Source organism: Micrasema longulum, unplaced genomic scaffold (assembly GCF_059751315.1).
Source record: "Micrasema longulum isolate JH-2025_06_02 unplaced genomic scaffold, ASM5975131v1 h1tg000462l, whole genome shotgun sequence".
Lineage (NCBI taxonomy): Eukaryota > Metazoa > Arthropoda > Insecta > Trichoptera > Brachycentridae > Micrasema > Micrasema longulum.
In genome coordinates, this window is record NW_028277660.1 from 458528 (window position 1) to 477721 (window position 19194).

At 35.8% G+C, this 19194-nt stretch overlaps 1 protein-coding gene and 1 long non-coding RNA gene across 2 annotated transcripts in view; one reads left to right on the forward strand and one right to left on the reverse strand.

Annotated features, from left to right (window-relative positions):
• Positions 1–14277, forward strand: part of Pdk (pyruvate dehydrogenase kinase) — a 39195-nt gene extending 24918 nt beyond the window's left edge. The window contains exons 2-9 of the mRNA XM_088226725.1: positions 1130–1187; positions 5317–5466; positions 6766–6950; positions 8916–9086; positions 11009–11184; positions 11371–11485; positions 13115–13224; positions 13846–14277. Of these exons, the coding sequence (XP_088082851.1) occupies positions 1130–1187; positions 5317–5466; positions 6766–6950; positions 8916–9086; positions 11009–11184; positions 11371–11485; positions 13115–13224; positions 13846–14046 (1166 nt within the window). The 3' untranslated portion in view covers positions 14047–14277. The remainder of the gene's footprint in view (positions 1–1129; positions 1188–5316; positions 5467–6765; positions 6951–8915; positions 9087–11008; positions 11185–11370; positions 11486–13114; positions 13225–13845) is intronic.
• Positions 14278–14716: 439 nt separating this feature from the next.
• Positions 14717–15111, reverse strand: LOC148281432 (uncharacterized). The gene is made up of 2 exons (XR_015822365.1): positions 14979–15111; positions 14717–14856 (listed from the first exon to the last, which is right to left on the reverse strand). It is a non-coding gene; the product is annotated as an uncharacterized LOC148281432 (long non-coding RNA).
• Positions 15112–19194: the final 4083 nt, after the last annotated feature.

Here is a 19194-nt window from a genome sequence, read left to right on the forward strand (position 1 = left end):
TCTCCGTGTATTTCTGCATCCGTGAACATTCGCATTATAAATATTTTTATCCGTTCTTTCGCTGTCCATTCACTCAGCGATTTTGTTGATAATGCTTATCTCAGCCATACATAATGTACGGATCTCCACATTTGTGCATCTATCGTACATAGTTTTACCACACATTCGCCTGAGAGATCCCTTTTCTCAGCATTTAGCCTACTTTCATACCCGTTTTTTCAAGTCCAACCTTCGCTCCCATACATCAGAGTCGGGACCAGGACTCCATTGTGAACTGCTGTCTAAAGGAAACATTTACATATTGTTTATAAACATATTACAACAGAGATGAAGATCATTTTTAAGAAGGTAATATAGAAGTCTAGGCATCTACAGGGCTTATGCGCCACATCAACAACAGAAACAAATCATCACGCCGTTTCCCCGTAAGAGTAGCCAAGAGGATAGAACACCACATCGCTCAATCTTTGCACACACATCTCACTTCCTCTACATTCATAGATCTTTTCATGCACGCGCGCCGATTATTCCGACTTTTGACATGTCCATCTTCAAGTATTTGTTGGATTTGGTCATGCCATGTCTTTCTCGGTCTTCCTCTATTTCTGCATCCATCAACATTCGCATTGTAAATATTTTTAGCCGTTCTTTCGCTGTCCATTCACTCTACATGTCCAAACTCGTCTTTCTTGATTTTGTCGATAATGCTTATCTCAGCCATACATAATGTACGGATCTCCACATTTGTGCATCTATCGTACATAGTTTTACCACACATTCGCCTGAGAGATCGCATTTCGCAGCATTTAGCCTACTTTCATCCCCGTCTCAGCTGGTAGAAGCATGAACTTATCGTTCTATTAATTTGAGCGTCAATGCGAATACGAATGCGAAAGTGTGTCTAAGTGGGGGAATTATTGGACACAGTCCGATGTATTCAAATATGATTCTACGCTCCTTCTGGACTATTCTTAATTCTATGGACTGTAGACCTAATGCATTCTGTCAGTATAGCCTCGATATGTACAAAGCTAAAAATAAATTCTCATCATGTTATGTATAATTCACCTTCACACCTCTGTTCTATATTTATCGAAATCGTGTTAATTTAATTTGTCTTTCGTTTCAGGTTTGAATGCGTGCGAACGGAAATCCTTCATTTTCCTGCGGAAGGAGCTTCCTGTCAGGTAATTCGGATTCATCATTCCTTCATCTGACCCTGATGGAGCGTGGGGAGGGTTGCCATGTTTGGCCGGGGTCTCGTCAAGACGGTTTGGGATATGGAGATGTAGCAACAAAAATGACAATTTTATAATGAACTAGCAGCTTCAATATATTAGGTTGTGCAAAAGTTATGACTGTTTTTTTATGATCCTAGTTAAAAAAAAATTCTTTAGAAATGATGAATAGTATCTTATTTAAAATGATTCCATTGTATAAAGGATGCTTCCCCTCTACTTTCTATTCAGTTTTGGCCTGGCCAGAGTACAGTGACGAGCTCTTGTATTTTTTCAAAATGTCGGTCGATAGAGTGCGTTTACGTCATTGTTTACTTTATGAATTCTGCCTTCGAAGTTGTTAATGGGGCTTGTCCAGGTATAGCCCAATGTCTTTTTCTTGTCACATTGTTGAACACGACCCATTTCTCATCTCCCAATACCAAACGATGCAAAAAAGGTTCATGTTTCAAAAAGCAACGCACGTCGAAACACGATATAATAAATTGGCAGCCGACAATGAGGAATTCCAGCCCAACCCGGAATTAAATTTTAAAAATGTTTTCGTGTACACGCGAAGATTTAAAAATTTTGGAGTAGGATGAAATATCTCAAAAGAGCACGCAAAAATAAATTAAAAATGTTAAAAATAGTAAGCATTTTAAAATCGTAAATAATGACGTCACTCCTTGTGTGTACTATTTCCGGTTTCCGCTTTAAAGCCCCCGCACCTTGTAAGGAACGTTTTGACCATAGAAAAAAAAAATTGTATAACTTGACATTTCAACCAGAGATTATGTCAACTTTCTAGGTTTTTCTAAATCGAAACGTTCGTAAAAACAACCATAACATAGAACTGAGCAAATTTCGATCAACTAAATGAAGTAATCTAAGCCATATTCCATAGATTCTTGTCAGGTCAGTGAAAGTAAGAACGCCAACCGTTTCATGACGTCACTACTGAAAAGTGACACGCTGATTACAGTCATTTGGCGCGGTATTTGATAAATGTAACTTTAAAAAATCATATCTTTGTAAATAACGCACAAAAAAAAATGTATTTTTGCTTAGTTAAATAGTACGCTAATAGAAAAAATATATATTAGAAAACAGTGGAATTCCTCATTGATGAGGTATCCAAACGTCGTACCGCGAAACCACCCCCATACGCTTCAAATGTCTTAATACGGTTGTTTGGTTGACTCCCATCATCAACGCGATCTCCCTGGTGGTTAGACGTGAATTAGTGTCAATTATGACTTTTAACTTGTCGTCATCAGACTTCAATGGCCGCCCGGTACGTGGTTTATCAATTAGTGAAAAATCCCTAGATCGGAATTTCGCAAACCATCTTCGTACCTGTCGAGCTTTGATGACATCTGCTCCACACACTTCGCAAATGCTTTCGGTTGCCGCACTCGCGGTATTGTCTTTACGGAATTCATAAAGTAAACAATGACGTAAACGCACTTTTTCGACTGACATTTTGAAAAAATACAAGGGCTCTTCACTGTACTCTGGCCAGGACAAAACTGAATAGAAAGTAGAGGGAAAGCATCCTTTATACAATGGAATAATTTAAAAGAAGATACTTATCATAATTTCTAAGGAATATTTTTTTTTTGTAGGATCATAAAAAACGGTCATAAGTTTTGCATTAACCCAATATTATATCGATACGGTATAAAGTAAAATTAGTATAAATATACGAAAATTAAAGTATCTTCCGATGAACTAACCGATGTAACTAACCTGAAAACGTTTGACATGACAGCGAGAGAGATAGCAATCGGACGCAAGAGAGAGACAGCGCCTTACAAAACAATTAAGGACGCATAATAATAATAATAATAATGTTTGGATAATTTATATAGCGCCATTTTTGTGAAAATCACCCCAAGGGCGCTGTACAATAAATAAATATCCCAACACGTCTTGCAGCTACAGAGCGCATGGACGGTTGGGATTATAGTTCCTCGTCTCCAATTATGATATATATGAGCTAGATAACAGAACGTCTTGCAGCTACAGAGCGCATGGACAATAAGAAATCTAGCCACTATTTACATTTTTATTTTTAAAATTTTTATTTGACAATGAAGTTTAGAGTTTAAGTGATACGAGTATTTTAAAAACGAAATAAAAAGCAAATTTATAAAATTAGAAGTTAGATAACAACAAGTCTTGCAGCTACTGAGCGCATGGACGGTTGAAATTCTAGACCCCATTTACTAAATTTAGATATTTGATAGTTGATAACATTTACATAGTATGATAAAAATAATATGATAGCTAACATCACAAAAAGTCTTGCAGCTTCAAAACGCATCGAGAAATGGACTTTCAACAACATAAGGATTATTTTAAAAAGTTAATAATAAAAAATAATTTTAAAAAAGACAATAATAATACATTGAGCAAATAACTAGTAAGTATGGCAATTAGTGAACATGTAACAGCACAAAAAGTAAAATATAAAAAAACTTAACAAAGATAGCATTCCTTAACTTATTATTAAGGTTAACAAGACAATTGACGATACTCAAACTCAAACTCGTCCCTGTTTTATTTTGGTATGCAGTAAACAGGATCTATTGTCCTTTTCCTAGTAAATAACCGTAAAAACATTTGGTTCACATTTGGCTGTTCCCTGGGAGATGATAGTAGAAACGCATCTGCGTGCGTAGTGTAGAGTGTTGGTACCAAGGAATTTATCCGCTTCTTGTTAATTTTGTTTGTTATTATTAGACGCATGTTTCCCGCTTAAAATTTCTGATTATTATTATTTTACTTTGATTAAGATGTCAGATAAACTTGTGTATTACTTTTGATATTCGAGTAATTTTACGTGATACAGAAAAAAGGGTATCATTTGTATTTTTAAATGAACGTAGATATGTAGCACTATATTGTACAGAAATTGTTTTATAATAAATAGTTAAATTTCGACACTTGATCTTCACAAATATACACTTTTTTAAACAGTTTTAACAGAAGCACAGTTATAAAATCACGAGAGTTTGTGGCGTTTGAATATATTTTGGTTAGAACAAAGCGTTGAATATAATAACGTGTATAAAAAAATGCTTTAAATGAATTATCTCATCTAACAAATTGTTAAATTTCGGCACTTGATCTTCACAAATAAACACTTTTTAAACAGTTTTAACAGAAGCACAGTTATAAAATCACGAGAGTTTGTGTGCATGTGTATTCCCTTTACAAAACGACGTCTGTGTACTGCTATCACTGACTTGTTTTACATTTTACGGAGCAAAGAAAAACATAGGGTGGATTCATTGATATTTAAAAAAAAAACATTTATCAATAGGCAGGTAAAAACACGAAACAGTACACCATGCGGCCGACTAATATCCACTCGAGATCTTTAAGCAAAATTTTCACCCGCGTGTAGAAACTAAATAAATAAAACCAAAAAGGAAAATCATAAATACGTGTCTATCCACCCTTATTTTACCGGACCGAGTGGATTGGCGCAATTCGTGCTATACGGGCCCATTCATGACAGACACAATCAATCATTTTTAGAATAATAATATATAAGTCATTCAAAATAACGCTTCAAAAACCACACAGCTATCACATATCAAATATCCTGGCGGCCTCCGTGGTGAAGTGGTTAAGACGCTCGACTCACGCATGGAAGGTTCCGGGTTCGATTCCTGATGAGAACACAAAAATTAAATATGATTAAAGCTACTTTTTCTGCATGTTTGTTATTGTTATAATTCACCACAAACCAAGTCTTATTTATGTATAGGTTGAGATATTATTTTAAAAGCAAAATAAAAACATTAAAATATCCTGCCATCTAGCGGCCGATTTGTGAAACGTTAAACCAAAATTTCATCCAATATATGAACCAAAATGACATACTTTCAACTCACTTACGAAACTTTTGGCGACATATTGAAGTACATATACTAAAAAAAATATTCATCAGCGGGCAAAATAAGCCCGTACAGGACAGATGCAATCAATCATTTCTAGAGTAATAATATATAGATTCATCAATAAACTGACGAAGCAAGTTTCTTTTCTCCAGTCTTTGTATGTATATAAGTTTTTTTTATTCCAGGCTCGCAAACATAATGAAGGAGATTGCTCTGCTTCCCGAAAATCTTCTGCGCATGCCCTCCGTGGGACTCGTGAACCAATGGTACGCCACTTCCTTTGATGAGATTATACAGTTTGAAAAAAATGATCCATCTGAAACTACACTCAGAAAGTAAGTATTTTTACTCCTAAAATTTATATCTGAAACACTAATTTTCAAGTTATGATTATTCTGTATATGTGATGTCACTAAACTCTTAAACGGCTAAACCGATTTACGTGCGGTTTTTTGCATAATAATGATCTTTGCGCTGGGCATGTTTTTAAATCTTAAAATCTTCAATTTAATCTGTAAAATAAAAGTTAGGAGCATAAATGTTTAATTCGGATATTTCTTTCTTACTATATGTAAATATTTCATATTATCTAAAATATATTAAATGCAACAACTATGGGGAACAGGAAATCAAAATGACATAAACAGACTAAGGCGACAGCAAAATAAAATATTGAAGCTAGTATGACCTCCTTTATCTAACACCAACTAAAGAACTCTTTAAACAAACCAAACACTTAAATGTGAATGATCTTTTCAACTCGAATCTTTAAAATTGATTTATAAGTTAGCCACTGATATTATTGTAGACACAGAACTAAAACTTGAAAAAAATTGTAATAAACGTGGACATAATACAAGAATATTAGAACACGACCTCACACAACATTCCAGAACAAGACAAGGACAATCGAGACTAATAAATCAGGGACTGAAATTATACAATAAACTGCCAGACAAAACTAAACAAAAGACTCAAACAAACTTTTCAAAAGGCGTTAAAAATATAATTGTCAACAACACAGTAAAATAGATGGTACAGAAATTCCATTCATGACTTCAGTTAAAAACTTAGGTATTATCATTCATAAGCATTTAGGGTGACACGATCAGGTTAACGAAGTTAGTCGTAAACTTTATAGCAGTTTGCACTCACTTAAAAGATTACAGAATTTCTTGCCAATTAATGTTAAGCAAACATTAGTCCAGAGCTTACTTTTTCCACTCCTTGACTATGCGGATGTATGTTATCCAGATGCTAACTCTGAATAACTTGATAAGTTAGAACAATTGCAGAATATTTGTATTCGTTATATCTTTGATCTTCGCAAATTTGACCACATAACCGAGTACCGCACGCAACTACACTGGCTCAGCATCAGGCATAGAAGAAACATTCACATTCTATCACTTCTTCACAATATTTTAAATAATCCCACTTCGCCTGTTTATCTGAGAGAGCTCAACCAACCTCTTTCACAACACGGACTATCTCTTCGTTCTAATAACGAGAGAACCCTTTTAATACCCTGTCATCGCTCTAATTTTCTTGCCTCCTCTTTCACAGTTGTAGCCGGAAGTAGTAGTCACGGAATATTATTTTTGGTGCTAAAGAAATTGTATAAAAACTTTCAGATTCTGTTCTTCCCTTGTGAAGATTCGCAACCGTCACTCGGATGTGGTGCAGACCATGGCGCAGGGTGTGCTAGAGCTGAAGGACAGTCACGACGTGGACTCCAGCACGGAGCACAGCGTCCAGTACTTCCTGGATCGCTTCTACATGAGCCGAATCTCCATCCGAATGCTGATTAACCAGCACAGTAAGTGTCTACTTCAATCGAACTTGGTTATTACGAGGAAAACGGGACTGACTGAATTTTCTCGTTTTAATCATTACTTGTTATACCAGCGGAAGGTTTTTTTAATCCAATTGCCATTGCATATTATCACTGTTAAAAAATTATAATAAATGCTTCCAAACATATCACCTAGAATTAAGAATAGTCCAGAAGGAGCGTAGAATCATATTTGAATTCATCGGACTGTGTCCGAAAATCCCCCCACTATGCCCTACTTTCGCCGCGTGCATGGGTACAGTCGTCGCGTAATGTTGCCAGATGGGGAAAAAAATAATCATAACACAAATGTAAGGTAAAAAAAGCAATCTGTTAATTTCTCTAAAATTTTATTGTACATGCGGAAACATTGATTTACACAACAGAGTAGATAAGTAAAGGGTCATTTGATAAAAGTAATTGAAAATATGAACTTTGAACTTACAATATAAAAAATATTTTATTTTACATAAAACTGATATTTTTATATCATGTTAAATAATATTCGATGTTTTAAAGATAATGTTGGTCAAATGTCCACCACGGCGTTGTTTAATCCGAGGTCCAATTTTCATTAGTTCTCTCATTAGATGAGCAAAGTAGGGTAAAAAAATGTACTACCCTGGCAACACTAACGAAATTTCCATTTTGTTTCTTCGACAATCTGACAGATACGCTCATCGAACAGAAGGCGACTAAACTACTCTTAAAATAGTAGTTTTACGTTTTGACCCATTAGTTTCTTTGTAAACGACGCTCAGTACGCAACTCCCGATTTGAATTCAACTTTGCTGTGTTGTGTCGTTTTAAAGTGTAGAAATACTGCTGGGATCTTAAAGAAACAGGATGGGAACACATTTCATGTGTAATTAGCAAATGTTTGTGCAAGTAGCAAACGCATTACTTTAAAAGTAAATTATTTTTCCATTTGTCAGATTGTCAAAGAAATCAAAATGGACATTTCGTTAATGTTGCCAGGGTAGTAATTTTTTTTACCCTACTTTACTCATCTAATGAGAGAACTAATGAATATTGGACCTAGGATTAAACAACGCCGTGGTGGACATTTGACCGACATTATCTTTAAATGTAAAATATTATTTAACATGATATACAAGTATCCGTTTTATGTAAAATAAAATTTGTTTTATATTTTAAGTTCAAAGTTCATTAATTCAATTACTATTATTAAAGGACCCTTTACTTATCTACTCTGTTGTGTCAATCAATGTTTATGCGTGCACAATAAAATTTTAGAGAAATGAACAAATTCCTCTTTTTTTACCTTACATTTGTGTTATGATTATATTTTTTCCATCTGGCAACATCACGCGGCGACTTCGCGAATGCGTGCGGTGAAAGTGGGGCAAAGTGGGGGGATTTTGAACACCCAATGTATTTAAATATGATTCTATGCCTCTTCTTGACTATTCTTAATTGTATGATAAAAAATAATAAATACATTCTAAAAACCCCTGGAACAAGGATGTCATTTATAAACTACAAATGAAGTTGTAAATTTTAATTAGGTGCCAAAGCTTAGATTTTTCAGGCAAAGCACTTACGCAGTTCCGTAATCCAGAATTAGACAATATGCAGTGTAGTTAATACCAGTTCGCGCATAACTGCGCAGTCGAAAGGTTGTGTGTGTGGGGTTGTCACAATTTTTTAGAACTTATTAATGAATGAACATCGGACCCATCTCAGATGGCTTCGATCAAAACAGCAAACCAATAACAAAATATTTCTTTTAGTTATTTAAAGGATTAGTTAACTCATAGATAATTTTATTTAATGAAAAGAAAATATATACTGATTGTTTATAGGTCAAATATTTAGGGAAGCATTGGTTCCATCCGATATATGGACGAACCGCGCATGGAATATAATACAAATTTCTATGCAAAACATTTCAGTTTGTCAATGCATTATTACCTTCTGTTTCTTCAGCCCTACTGTTCAGCGAGCAGCCGCCCCCTGTGACTAGCAGTCGCCACATCGGCTGCATCGACATCGACTGTGGACTCGGCTCCGTAGTGAGAGACGCGTACGACAACGCTCGCTTCCTCTGCGAACAGTACTACCTGACCGCGCCAGAACTGGTTCTCAGCGAACACAACGGTAAGTCCGAGTAAATCCAAATCTTCATAGATTGGGATTGGTTTGCAGCAAAGCCCTTCATCTCGTCCTCCATTGGTCTCTATTCTCTGCAGCCCTCTATCTTTAGCTTGACATATGAGGCGCAGTTTTAATCCTCGCACACTTGCTCCAAATATTCCCGTCCTGGGCGCCCTCTGTAATTTGTCCCCTCAGTCATTCCCTCTATGATGTCATGCAGGAGATCCTCATGGCGCATAATGTGGTCGATCCATCGGGCTCACCTCTCTGAGATGGTTTTGATTAGGTGCCTCGCTTCTTCGATTCTGCTGAGAACCTCGTCATTAGTGATGTGGTCTCTCCAGCAAATTCCTAATATTTTTCTGTAGCACCACATCTCGAAGGCCTCTAGTCTTTTTTTATCTCTTTCGGTAAGGCACCATGTCTCACAACCGCACATCAATATGCTCCATACATATGTCTTGGCAAGTTGCTTGCTGAGTTTAAGATTTACCTCCTATTATATTATAAACCACACTTAAGTAGAGCCAATACGAATCAGTGGCAAGTGGTAATTTTTGCATAGGTAATCTACAAAAATTGATCATAAATTTGCACCTCCATATAATTAAGTAATACATCAGTAATATAATTATAAATGGCTATTTATTCTGTGGTTCTGTGAAAATCAACTCAAACAACGAAAGAAAGAAAAATAATTCGTTGGAAATAATGTTCAAAATACTATCTTCCAAATAAAGAATCTTCAAATAATATTTGTAATCTGCAAGCTTGTTTTAGGACTTAAAAACCGCGACTGGGCTAAAGATGTAAAATATAATGTACTTTTTTGTATGGAGTAATAAGCTGAGGTAATTGGCTAGTGTCGTCGTTCACTAAGAACAGGCTGGGCGCTGGGCGCCCTTTAAAGATTTTTTTTTTGTAGGAAGATATAAACGGTGGTATTAATTTATTTATTCAAATATTTTGTTTTTTTACAATAAACAATAATAAAACAGAGTATTAAAAAAATAAAGCATAATTACATAGCAATGAAATACATATTAATAAAAAAATAGCAAACAAAAAATCCCACAAAGGCGTGGCCTGTTCGTGGGTATACAAGAAAATGTTAATGAATTTTTGCTCCTGTAATAAATAATGGACAGTTATAATATTTTTGTGTAACATAAGAAAGAAATAAAAATATTTTAAAAAAACACAAAAATATTCCTTATTAAAGGGCAACAAAATATCATAGAAAAAAAGAGTTCATATAAAGATATCCTGGATTCAAACTAAAGAGTTTGAATCCAGGATTGATTTATAATGAATAAGAATTATTTTATCAACGTTTTGAGTATGTCCAAATGATTGCAGACTGGCTGGATTTCCTCCCTAGGGAATGTTTTCCCTCTTGGTTGCAACAAATTTTTAAAATAATTATTTTATTTATTTTCCCATAACGCGCACATAGTTACTTTTACATTATTATCTAAAGTCAAATATAATGGTAAGCTGTGCATAATCGCTTATTTGGGCCATTCGCCCTTGGTACCAATATAGAACTGTTCACCGCTGTTATATATGTGTTGAGAGGTGATAAATATGCTATACGTCGGCTTGTCATGAAGAGTAAGATTGAGTGCTGTAGAGGGGTTGGAAGGAAACGGCTTTCCTGGCTTGGAAACATCCGAGAACGAACCAGGATTAAAACTGTGGAGGAGCTGTTTCGCACTGCTCAAGACGGGGAAGCTTTCTTCCAACATGCAAAAATAAGTGTTTTAAAATCTGAAAAATGTAATATTCATAAGCAATCAGGAGAGTCCTGAAGATGCCTACTCAGGCAAAAGCGGTCGTTGGTAAAATTAAACTTAGTGAAATTCAATCGAGGAATTTTATTGATATTTTTACCAATCAAATCTCACGTCTTATTGTATTTTTAGAACTGAATACCGGCAATGAGATCCACGTGGTTTACGTCCCTTCCCACCTGTACCACATGCTGTTCGAGCTCTTCAAGAACGCCATGAGAGCCTCCGTGGAGCATCATCAGGACAGCGGAGACACTCCCCCCGTAGTTGTCACCGTAGTGCGAGGAAAGGAAGACATTTGCATTAAGGTATTTTCAGATATTCTTCGATGCTCTTGATATTTTATTAACTAAATGATTAACGCGCCATAAGTGAATATGTCATGAATATTTCACATCCACCCTGCTTAGGAATCGAACCCAGGATCTCAAGAATGGTAGGCGAACGTGCCATTAGTTAAATCAACTGTATCCATATGTTTTTTTCCTTTTCAGATGTCAGATCGCGGCGGGGGAATACCCCGAAGTGTTTCTCATCAGCTGTTCAAGTACATGTACAGTACGGCTCCTAAACCGTCTAAATCTGACGCCCACACGGTTCCATTGGCTGGTAAGTTTCCATCACAGGCAATCGCCTCTTTAGTTTTGATTGGTAGAATGCATAAGGCCCTATTCATTAAAAAAAATTAAGTCTATTTAAATTTATTGCAACAGAGAGGGAAAACATTATTGAGAAGGGAATATGGAAGTCTAGGCTTATGACCTGTCATTGGCTGGTTTAGTGGCCACTTTACACGCTACGTGATAACACACACATTTCCTCAACTCTTCCATCTGTTGACTTTTGTGAAGTAAAGGAGCTGAAACCTTTATTACGTGGGTGAGATTCATCCGGCTGAACCAAATCACCTACTAGGCAACGCCTGAAAACAAATTCTCCAATTTTTATACTTCTTCTTTTATCAGGTAGTTAATTCAACAATGTTTTGAGTATGTCCAAATTCTTGCAGACTGGCTGGATTTCCTCCCTAGGGAGTTATTCAAATTTATTGCAACAGAGAGGGAAAATATTATTGAGAAGGGAATATGGGCAAAATGGTGAATGTTAATGGTAATGCATTGAAGATGTTAGGATTTGTTCTGCTTACTGCCAGGGTTTTCTAAAATACCCGCATACTGAGAACTCTTTGCAACTCCTTGGTGCGAAGTAGACTCGAGAGTGGCTCGATGATTTAGGGGCCACATGAACTGAAGTACTCTCTTATGATAGATAAAATTCAAAAGAAGTTTCTGAAATATCTCTACATGAGAGAGTGCGGGTATTATCCTCGGCTCTACCCGACCGAGTTTCTCCAGGGTATGCTCGGCTACAACAGTTTAGAGACTAGAAGGAATGTGTATTTGACTACACATTTTTATCGATTGTTGCGCGGTATGATCGATAATTCTGAGATTATGATGAGCATTGGTTTGTATGTTCCTGATAATTACCTAAGACAGCATCAGCATACATTGTTTCATATTCCGATATTCAAGACCAACCTTCCTATGGTTATGCCTGTTGGAAGGGCTACCGCTATGCTGAACAACATCGCTCGGGATGTTGATCTGTTCCATGTATCCAAAGGGGTTTTCCGGAGCAGGATTCTCCTACTACTTTGACATGAGTCTCTTTCGTGTATTTTTTTTCTTTTTTATGATATGTTCGTATTGAGTATATGTTTGTAATGTATATGTTATATTTAAAATAAATTAATTGAATTGAATTGAACTGAATGTTACACAGTGTGTAAAGTGGCCACTTAAACAAGCCAACGACAGGTCATAGATAGTCTGTAGATGCCTAGACTTCTATACTGCTTTCTCTAAAATGTTCTTCATCTCTGTTGTAATATGTGAATATACATAAAACCTTCCTACCTAAATAATAGCGTAATTTAAAACTGACTCTAAATCTTGCAAGATTCCAATGATACTACTCAACACTGCAAACTTAACATTCTCCATTAAGTTGGTGAAGCATAATTACAAATCTCACAATTCTTTTCACAAAGTTTTTCACAAATATCTCCTTCAATGGAGATTTCTAAGTTTGCTACAAATACCCCCGTATGCATCCCAACAGTGCTGCTCTACGAATGTGAGTCGTGGTATCTCACCTAATTAAAAAGCAAAAGAAAGCTTCGATAATAAATGCTTGACACTTGAAAAAAGTATTTGACTTGACTTAAATTTCCAGGGTATGGATATGGACTCCCTATATCCCGCCTGTACGCACGCTACTTTCACGGAGATCTGACTCTGCTCTCCTGCGAGGGGTATGGTACCGATGCTGTCATCTATTTGAAGGTAATTGCTATTTATTATTTATTTAATTGACGGACTTATGCAGTTCGTTTTAACGATGATTAATACAATTTCTTATAATAAATACAGGTACTAATCAAATAAAGTACAAAAAAAATAAAATTACTACCTCAAAACAAGATCCAGTCTATCTTAGTGAATTTTTAAATCTATAAAGACTTGCACCAAAAAAGTTTAGATCTTGTCTCGAGTTTACAATACGACACAATTGGTACATTGGTGCATGCAAGCCATAGTTAGTGCTGTATCATAATTTATCCCCCATTTCCGATAAAATGCTTTTTTTGTGCCTAATAAGTACTTATTAATTTATAACAAATTATTTCAGTTGATACGTAAATGTGTAATGGAGGAATACTGAAAATCTAAACCCAACATTTATTATTTTTATAAAGATATTATAGTCGTTAGACGCAATGTGTACTGGCTACACATCACCGCGCACCGGGAGGGAGGGTTAAGAGCAGCCTGATTGTCTGAGAGAATATAAATTATTTTGTTTTGGTATTGTCTGCGTAAATTTTCATGTACTTCACTACATAAACCGTGATTATAATTTTTATATACCATGCATTTATTTGTTATTATAATTCTCTATTAAAGGCATTGTCAAATGAAGCAAACGAGTTGCTCCCGATTTTCAACAAAACGTCCAGAAAATTCTACCAGTCTTCCACCCAAATGGCCGACTGGTCCGGTCGGATACAACCGTCCAAGAGCCGCAGCACCCCGCCGGCCAACTCCGCTTCGTCCGACGCGTCGTCGCCCGAGTCCTCCCCGCGCGGCGTGCGCGTCGGCAGCTAGCCGGCTGCCCCTTCATCGCCCGATGAAACCAAAGACTCGAGCGATGAAGCGGCGAGACAGGAGAGCGACGACGACTCGAGTTTTAAGTTTCAGTGCGATGGGAGCGAGTGCTACGATTGCGAGTCCGAGCTGAACCGGCAGAACTTGGATTTGGAGCTGTTTGATGACAAATATAACTGCTCGGAAATGGTTAAGGATTTCTATGGGCATCGATGTACCGATGAAGAAAAAGATAATAAATAGAGTGTGATGTAATTTTGATGAAAACTAGCCCATGATGTTTAAACCCGACACGGAGACTGTATTCTTCGTCCGCGTGGTCATAGAGAGTTATAAGAACTAAGAAAAAATTATGGATGTTTAAAGTTAGGCAAAATGGTGAATAGGTGTGAAGATTTTCACGGTCACTGTTATCAATTTGTTTATTTTTTGGGTGATACTGTGTCTGTTGGATTTATTCCGACGTTTCGGTTACCATTGCAGGAGCCATCTTCAGGGTAAACTGAGTGTTTTGTAGAAAAAAATATGTTTTTAAGTACTAGTAATTTGTACCATGTCGCAGAGCGTGTAAACTTAGGCATCCTGACAAATCTGCAATAGCCGAACACTTTAAGACACCGGACATTTTTACGCCTTTGAACTGAAAATTTTGCATAAACCCGGTAATTACAGTGCACGAATAATAAAAGAGGCAATTGAAATACACAGACACCCAAATAACATAAACAAAGACGACAGGCTGAAATTTAACTCAACATGGTTCCCAGCACAACATACTACAAAAATGAATAGAAAAGTGCCTACTGCCGACTGCGACACGGTACAAATTAACAGTACTTAAACACATTCTTTTTTTCTACAAAACACTCAGTTTACCCTGAAGATGGCTCCTGCAATGGTAGCCGAAACCTCGGAACAAATCCAACAGACACGGTATCACCCAAAAAAGAAACAAATCAAAATAGTGAATGTTACACGTCGTGTAAAATGATCACATTAACCAGTTAATAACAAGTCGTAAGCCCCGTAAATACCTATAATTTCGTATTCCCTTCTCTGTGACGTGTCTGTCAACACATTTGTTACCTGTTGCTTTTCAAAATTATTCCGGAATATTTTAAAATTTTGATAAAATTATGTTTGTAGGTTTACATATCAGGTTTATAATTACGTAAGTGTATTATCTTTCGTGGGCGGAAAAGGGGTCTCGAGGCAATGAAGAGAGCGGTGCCGTCATCTAGCGGCTGTCACGTAGCAGTGGGTTGTCCTCGTATAAACTCGCAGGGACAGAACCTTATGACAATAGTTATTAAATCGCTCACGCGTATTTTTTCTGCCCAAAATGGAGGCAGACCTTTTTATTATTTAATTTGTTTGTTATTTAACAATTCCAACACGTCTTAGTCTAAAAATATTTTTCGTTAGCTCACTCGTAGTAAACTTCATTGTGTATTCATTTTTGCACCATTTCGCTTTGCATAATTTTCGTATTGTCCCAGCTTTCTGTCGAGGCTGTTCACGGAGCTGGGACAAGACAATATTGCCCCATCTATTGTATTGTCTGCGTGTAAATGATACTAGAGACTTTAAATTTGTCGCAACAGAAAGGGAAAATATTTTTAAGAAGGGAATAAGCTAGACAGGTCATATGCCCTGTAAATGCCTAGACTCCCATATTCCCTTCTCAAAAATGCTTTTCCCCTTTGTTGCAACAAATTTAAATATGAACAACTCCCTAGGGAGAAAATCCAGCCAGTCTGCAAGCATTTGGACATACTCAAAACATTGTTGAATTAACTACCCGGTAAAAGAAGAAGTATAAAAAATTGGAAAATTGTTTTGAGGCGTTGCCTAGTAGGTGAATCGGTTCAGCCGGATGAATCTCACCCACGAGATAAAGGTTTCAGCTCTTTTACTTCACAAAAGTCAACAGATGGAAGAGTTGAGGAAATGTGGATGTTCAAATATAGGCAGAATGGTGAATGTAAATTGGCAACTTAAACCAGCCAATGACAGGTCATAAGCCTTGTAAATGCCTAGACTCTCATATTGTTGCGCGATATTATTGACAACCCTGAAATTATGCGGAGCATTAGCTTTTACGTTCCGGATAATTACCTTAGACAGACAGGATTTTCTCCCCAGGGAGTTGTTCATATGTTAAGTGGCCACTTAAACCAGCCAATGACAGGTAATAAGCCCTGTAAATGTCTAGACTCCCATATTCCCTTCTCTAAAATGTTTTCCCTCTCTGTTGCAACAAATTTTAATGTGAACAACTCCCTAGGGCAAAAATTCAGCCAGTCTGCAAGCATTCGGACATACTCTAAACATTGTTTATTTATTTATTTATTAACGCTCATTGTCCATGTATACAATTTATAAGGTTTAAATATTACAATAAAAGAATAGTTTAAAACATTTTAAAAAAAGAAAAGAAGCATTGACAAACATAAGGGACATCGAGACAAGATCTGGACTATTTATTTAGTGCTCGTTTAAATCGTTGTAAACTCAAACCAAAAAAGTCCAGATCTTGTCTCGAGTTAACAATATGACAACGACGGGTCATTGGAGAATTAAAGCCATAGTTTGTTCTAAGCTGATCGATGAACAGTACTTCATTGTTTCTCAATCTACGAGTCGGAATATTGAATTTTACTTGTCCCATTGTTGGATACTTTAGACTTTTGATATTAATCCTGCCCACGAAAGCTATTTTCCATATGAAAACCTAGTCTATTTAGATGTAGGAAACTTGTATATAGATACGTAATTGGTATAAAAAGAGTAATGATTTTTTAGTATATTTTGTGACGTTCCATTTTACTTGTAGTCATAGTACTTTAGTGTTTTGTGACGTGATCTTCGTCGCCATACCCTTGTCTACACCTCATGATGCACGGGACACTGGACCTCGATCATCTGCCACATGAAGGTAAACATCTATACACGTCTTCAAGCTACAGAACGTATGTAAAACTCTTCATAATATCGGCCACATCTTTGAGAGCTTACTACACAGTAATTTGGCTCAGCACTTTTAAATGTTAAGAGCTTTCAGTGTAAAATATGTTATGGTCCTTAAAATTTAGCTTGATTAAAATAACAGCTGCCAAACTCACGTCAATAGTGATGGGAAATTACTGATCACTGATCATGTATCGATCAAATCGATTTTATCAGTTTTTTCATGCAAACATGAAACTCTGTTTCCGAAAATTGATATAAAAATGCAAAAACAAGCCTATACAAATAGGTGTTGAACACACAAGTGTTGAATACAATTATTCACCAAAAAATGAGACATTTATACTTTGTTCGTGAACATTATCTAACAAATTATTTTTTTATTTGATCAAATTACATTGATCAATTGAACGTAGTTATACAGAAAGCAGCCAGCCATAGAATAGTGAAACTGAGATAATAGCCATTTTGTGAAAAGAGTGAATTATAAAATCTACACAAAAGTTTGAATGTTTTTGACTTTAACAAACGATAAACAATGAAAAAATAAGTTTTTTTATATAGTACAAACAAGAATCTTATTGTGTATTTGACCAGTTTAAAAGATTTTTAAAGTACCATAAGATTTTTCTAGTTTTGTGGGTGTTTTTTGCAAATTGAGAAGTGCCTTTTTTGTGATCGACACCTTTTTCCGGAGGTGATTAATACAGTTTTTTATATGAAAGCGGTCCGGCTGTTTTTAGCAGAACATGAATCGACCTTACTGCACCCGATAACATCAATATCTCATACATTTAAGTTTGTAAGTGAAAATTCTTGATGGAAGTTCATTGTAATTTATTATATAAATAAAACACGAGTGATACTTCCAAAATTTGTGGATTAAAGTATCACTCGTGTTTTATTTATATAATAAATCAATATCTCATTTTTCCGAAATTGTGGACTGGCTGCTTTCTGCATAACTACGTTCTTCTTCGTTTTTTCATGGCCTTTTCACATCTCAACTCGGGTGTTCTGGCCAGTGTCGAGTATTTTTGTTTTTTTTTTACATATATACACATGTGTTAGTAATATAATATATATATAATAACTACGTTCAATTTGTCCCATCTCTAACGTTTTTGCAAAATGATGTAACCTTGTAAGAACATCGTTAATAATTAGGTTTATTTTCGTTTTTTTTTTAGTTTTAAAGCTGATTTTATACATTTATGTTGATTAATATGTCAAAAATAAATTAACATACCAAATACGAATGAATTTTCGTGTGTCAATATAAATCACTCCTTAGACGTTACTACAAAGTTATGTCTTCAGTTTTTCTGACAACAGTCATTCTAATCATGCTATATTTTAAGTACTTACTATAGTAATAATGTTGCGATATGTTTATATATATAAATATGAAATTTTGAGTTAATAGCCAGTAAAAAACGGACTTCCATTAAACGAGTGATAGATAGATTAAGGCTAAAATGCGGAGCAGTGCTTTATTATATAGATAGGACCTACAACTGAGGAAGATCGTAGAGAAATCACATGTTTTATGGCTTGGTGTTCGAGTGCAGTTTGTGTCCGGACACGATAAACGAAACTTATCTGTGAATTTTTTTGAGGAATTATCGCTGAGACTCAAATCTCCACCGTCAACTGTGCTGGTAACAGCAAATGTAAATTTACAACGCAAGTGCAAAACAAACAGAATGTGAATTGATGCAAAAATGTGCAATTTCTTTATGGTCCGTCTATTACTAGGAATGAACCAACATGTCATTGGCTTGGTGGTGACTAGAACTGAGTCACAATATCAGAGTTTTAAAAGAATGACTTTTCATTTGACTGCACACCCAAAAACACGATTCAGAATACCACCTCAGAAGCCCTTTGCCAGAACCCTAAGCTACGCTTCTGGGCACACGACCTAAGTTCATTACGAGGTGTACATTTGGACACTGTTTTAAAAGATGTATTTTTCTCTTCTGTCTTTTCACCACTAAGATGATAGTTCGAATTGTCAAATTGACCAATATGTCATTAGCTTGATGCGAAATTTGTGAATCTGATAAGTCAGCTTTTCAGGAGGACAAAATATGCTTTTTTTGTGTTGTTTTAATTTATTATTTTCAAATTATCACTATGTGTAATGGTATTGTGTTATCAATAATAATTAAAAGC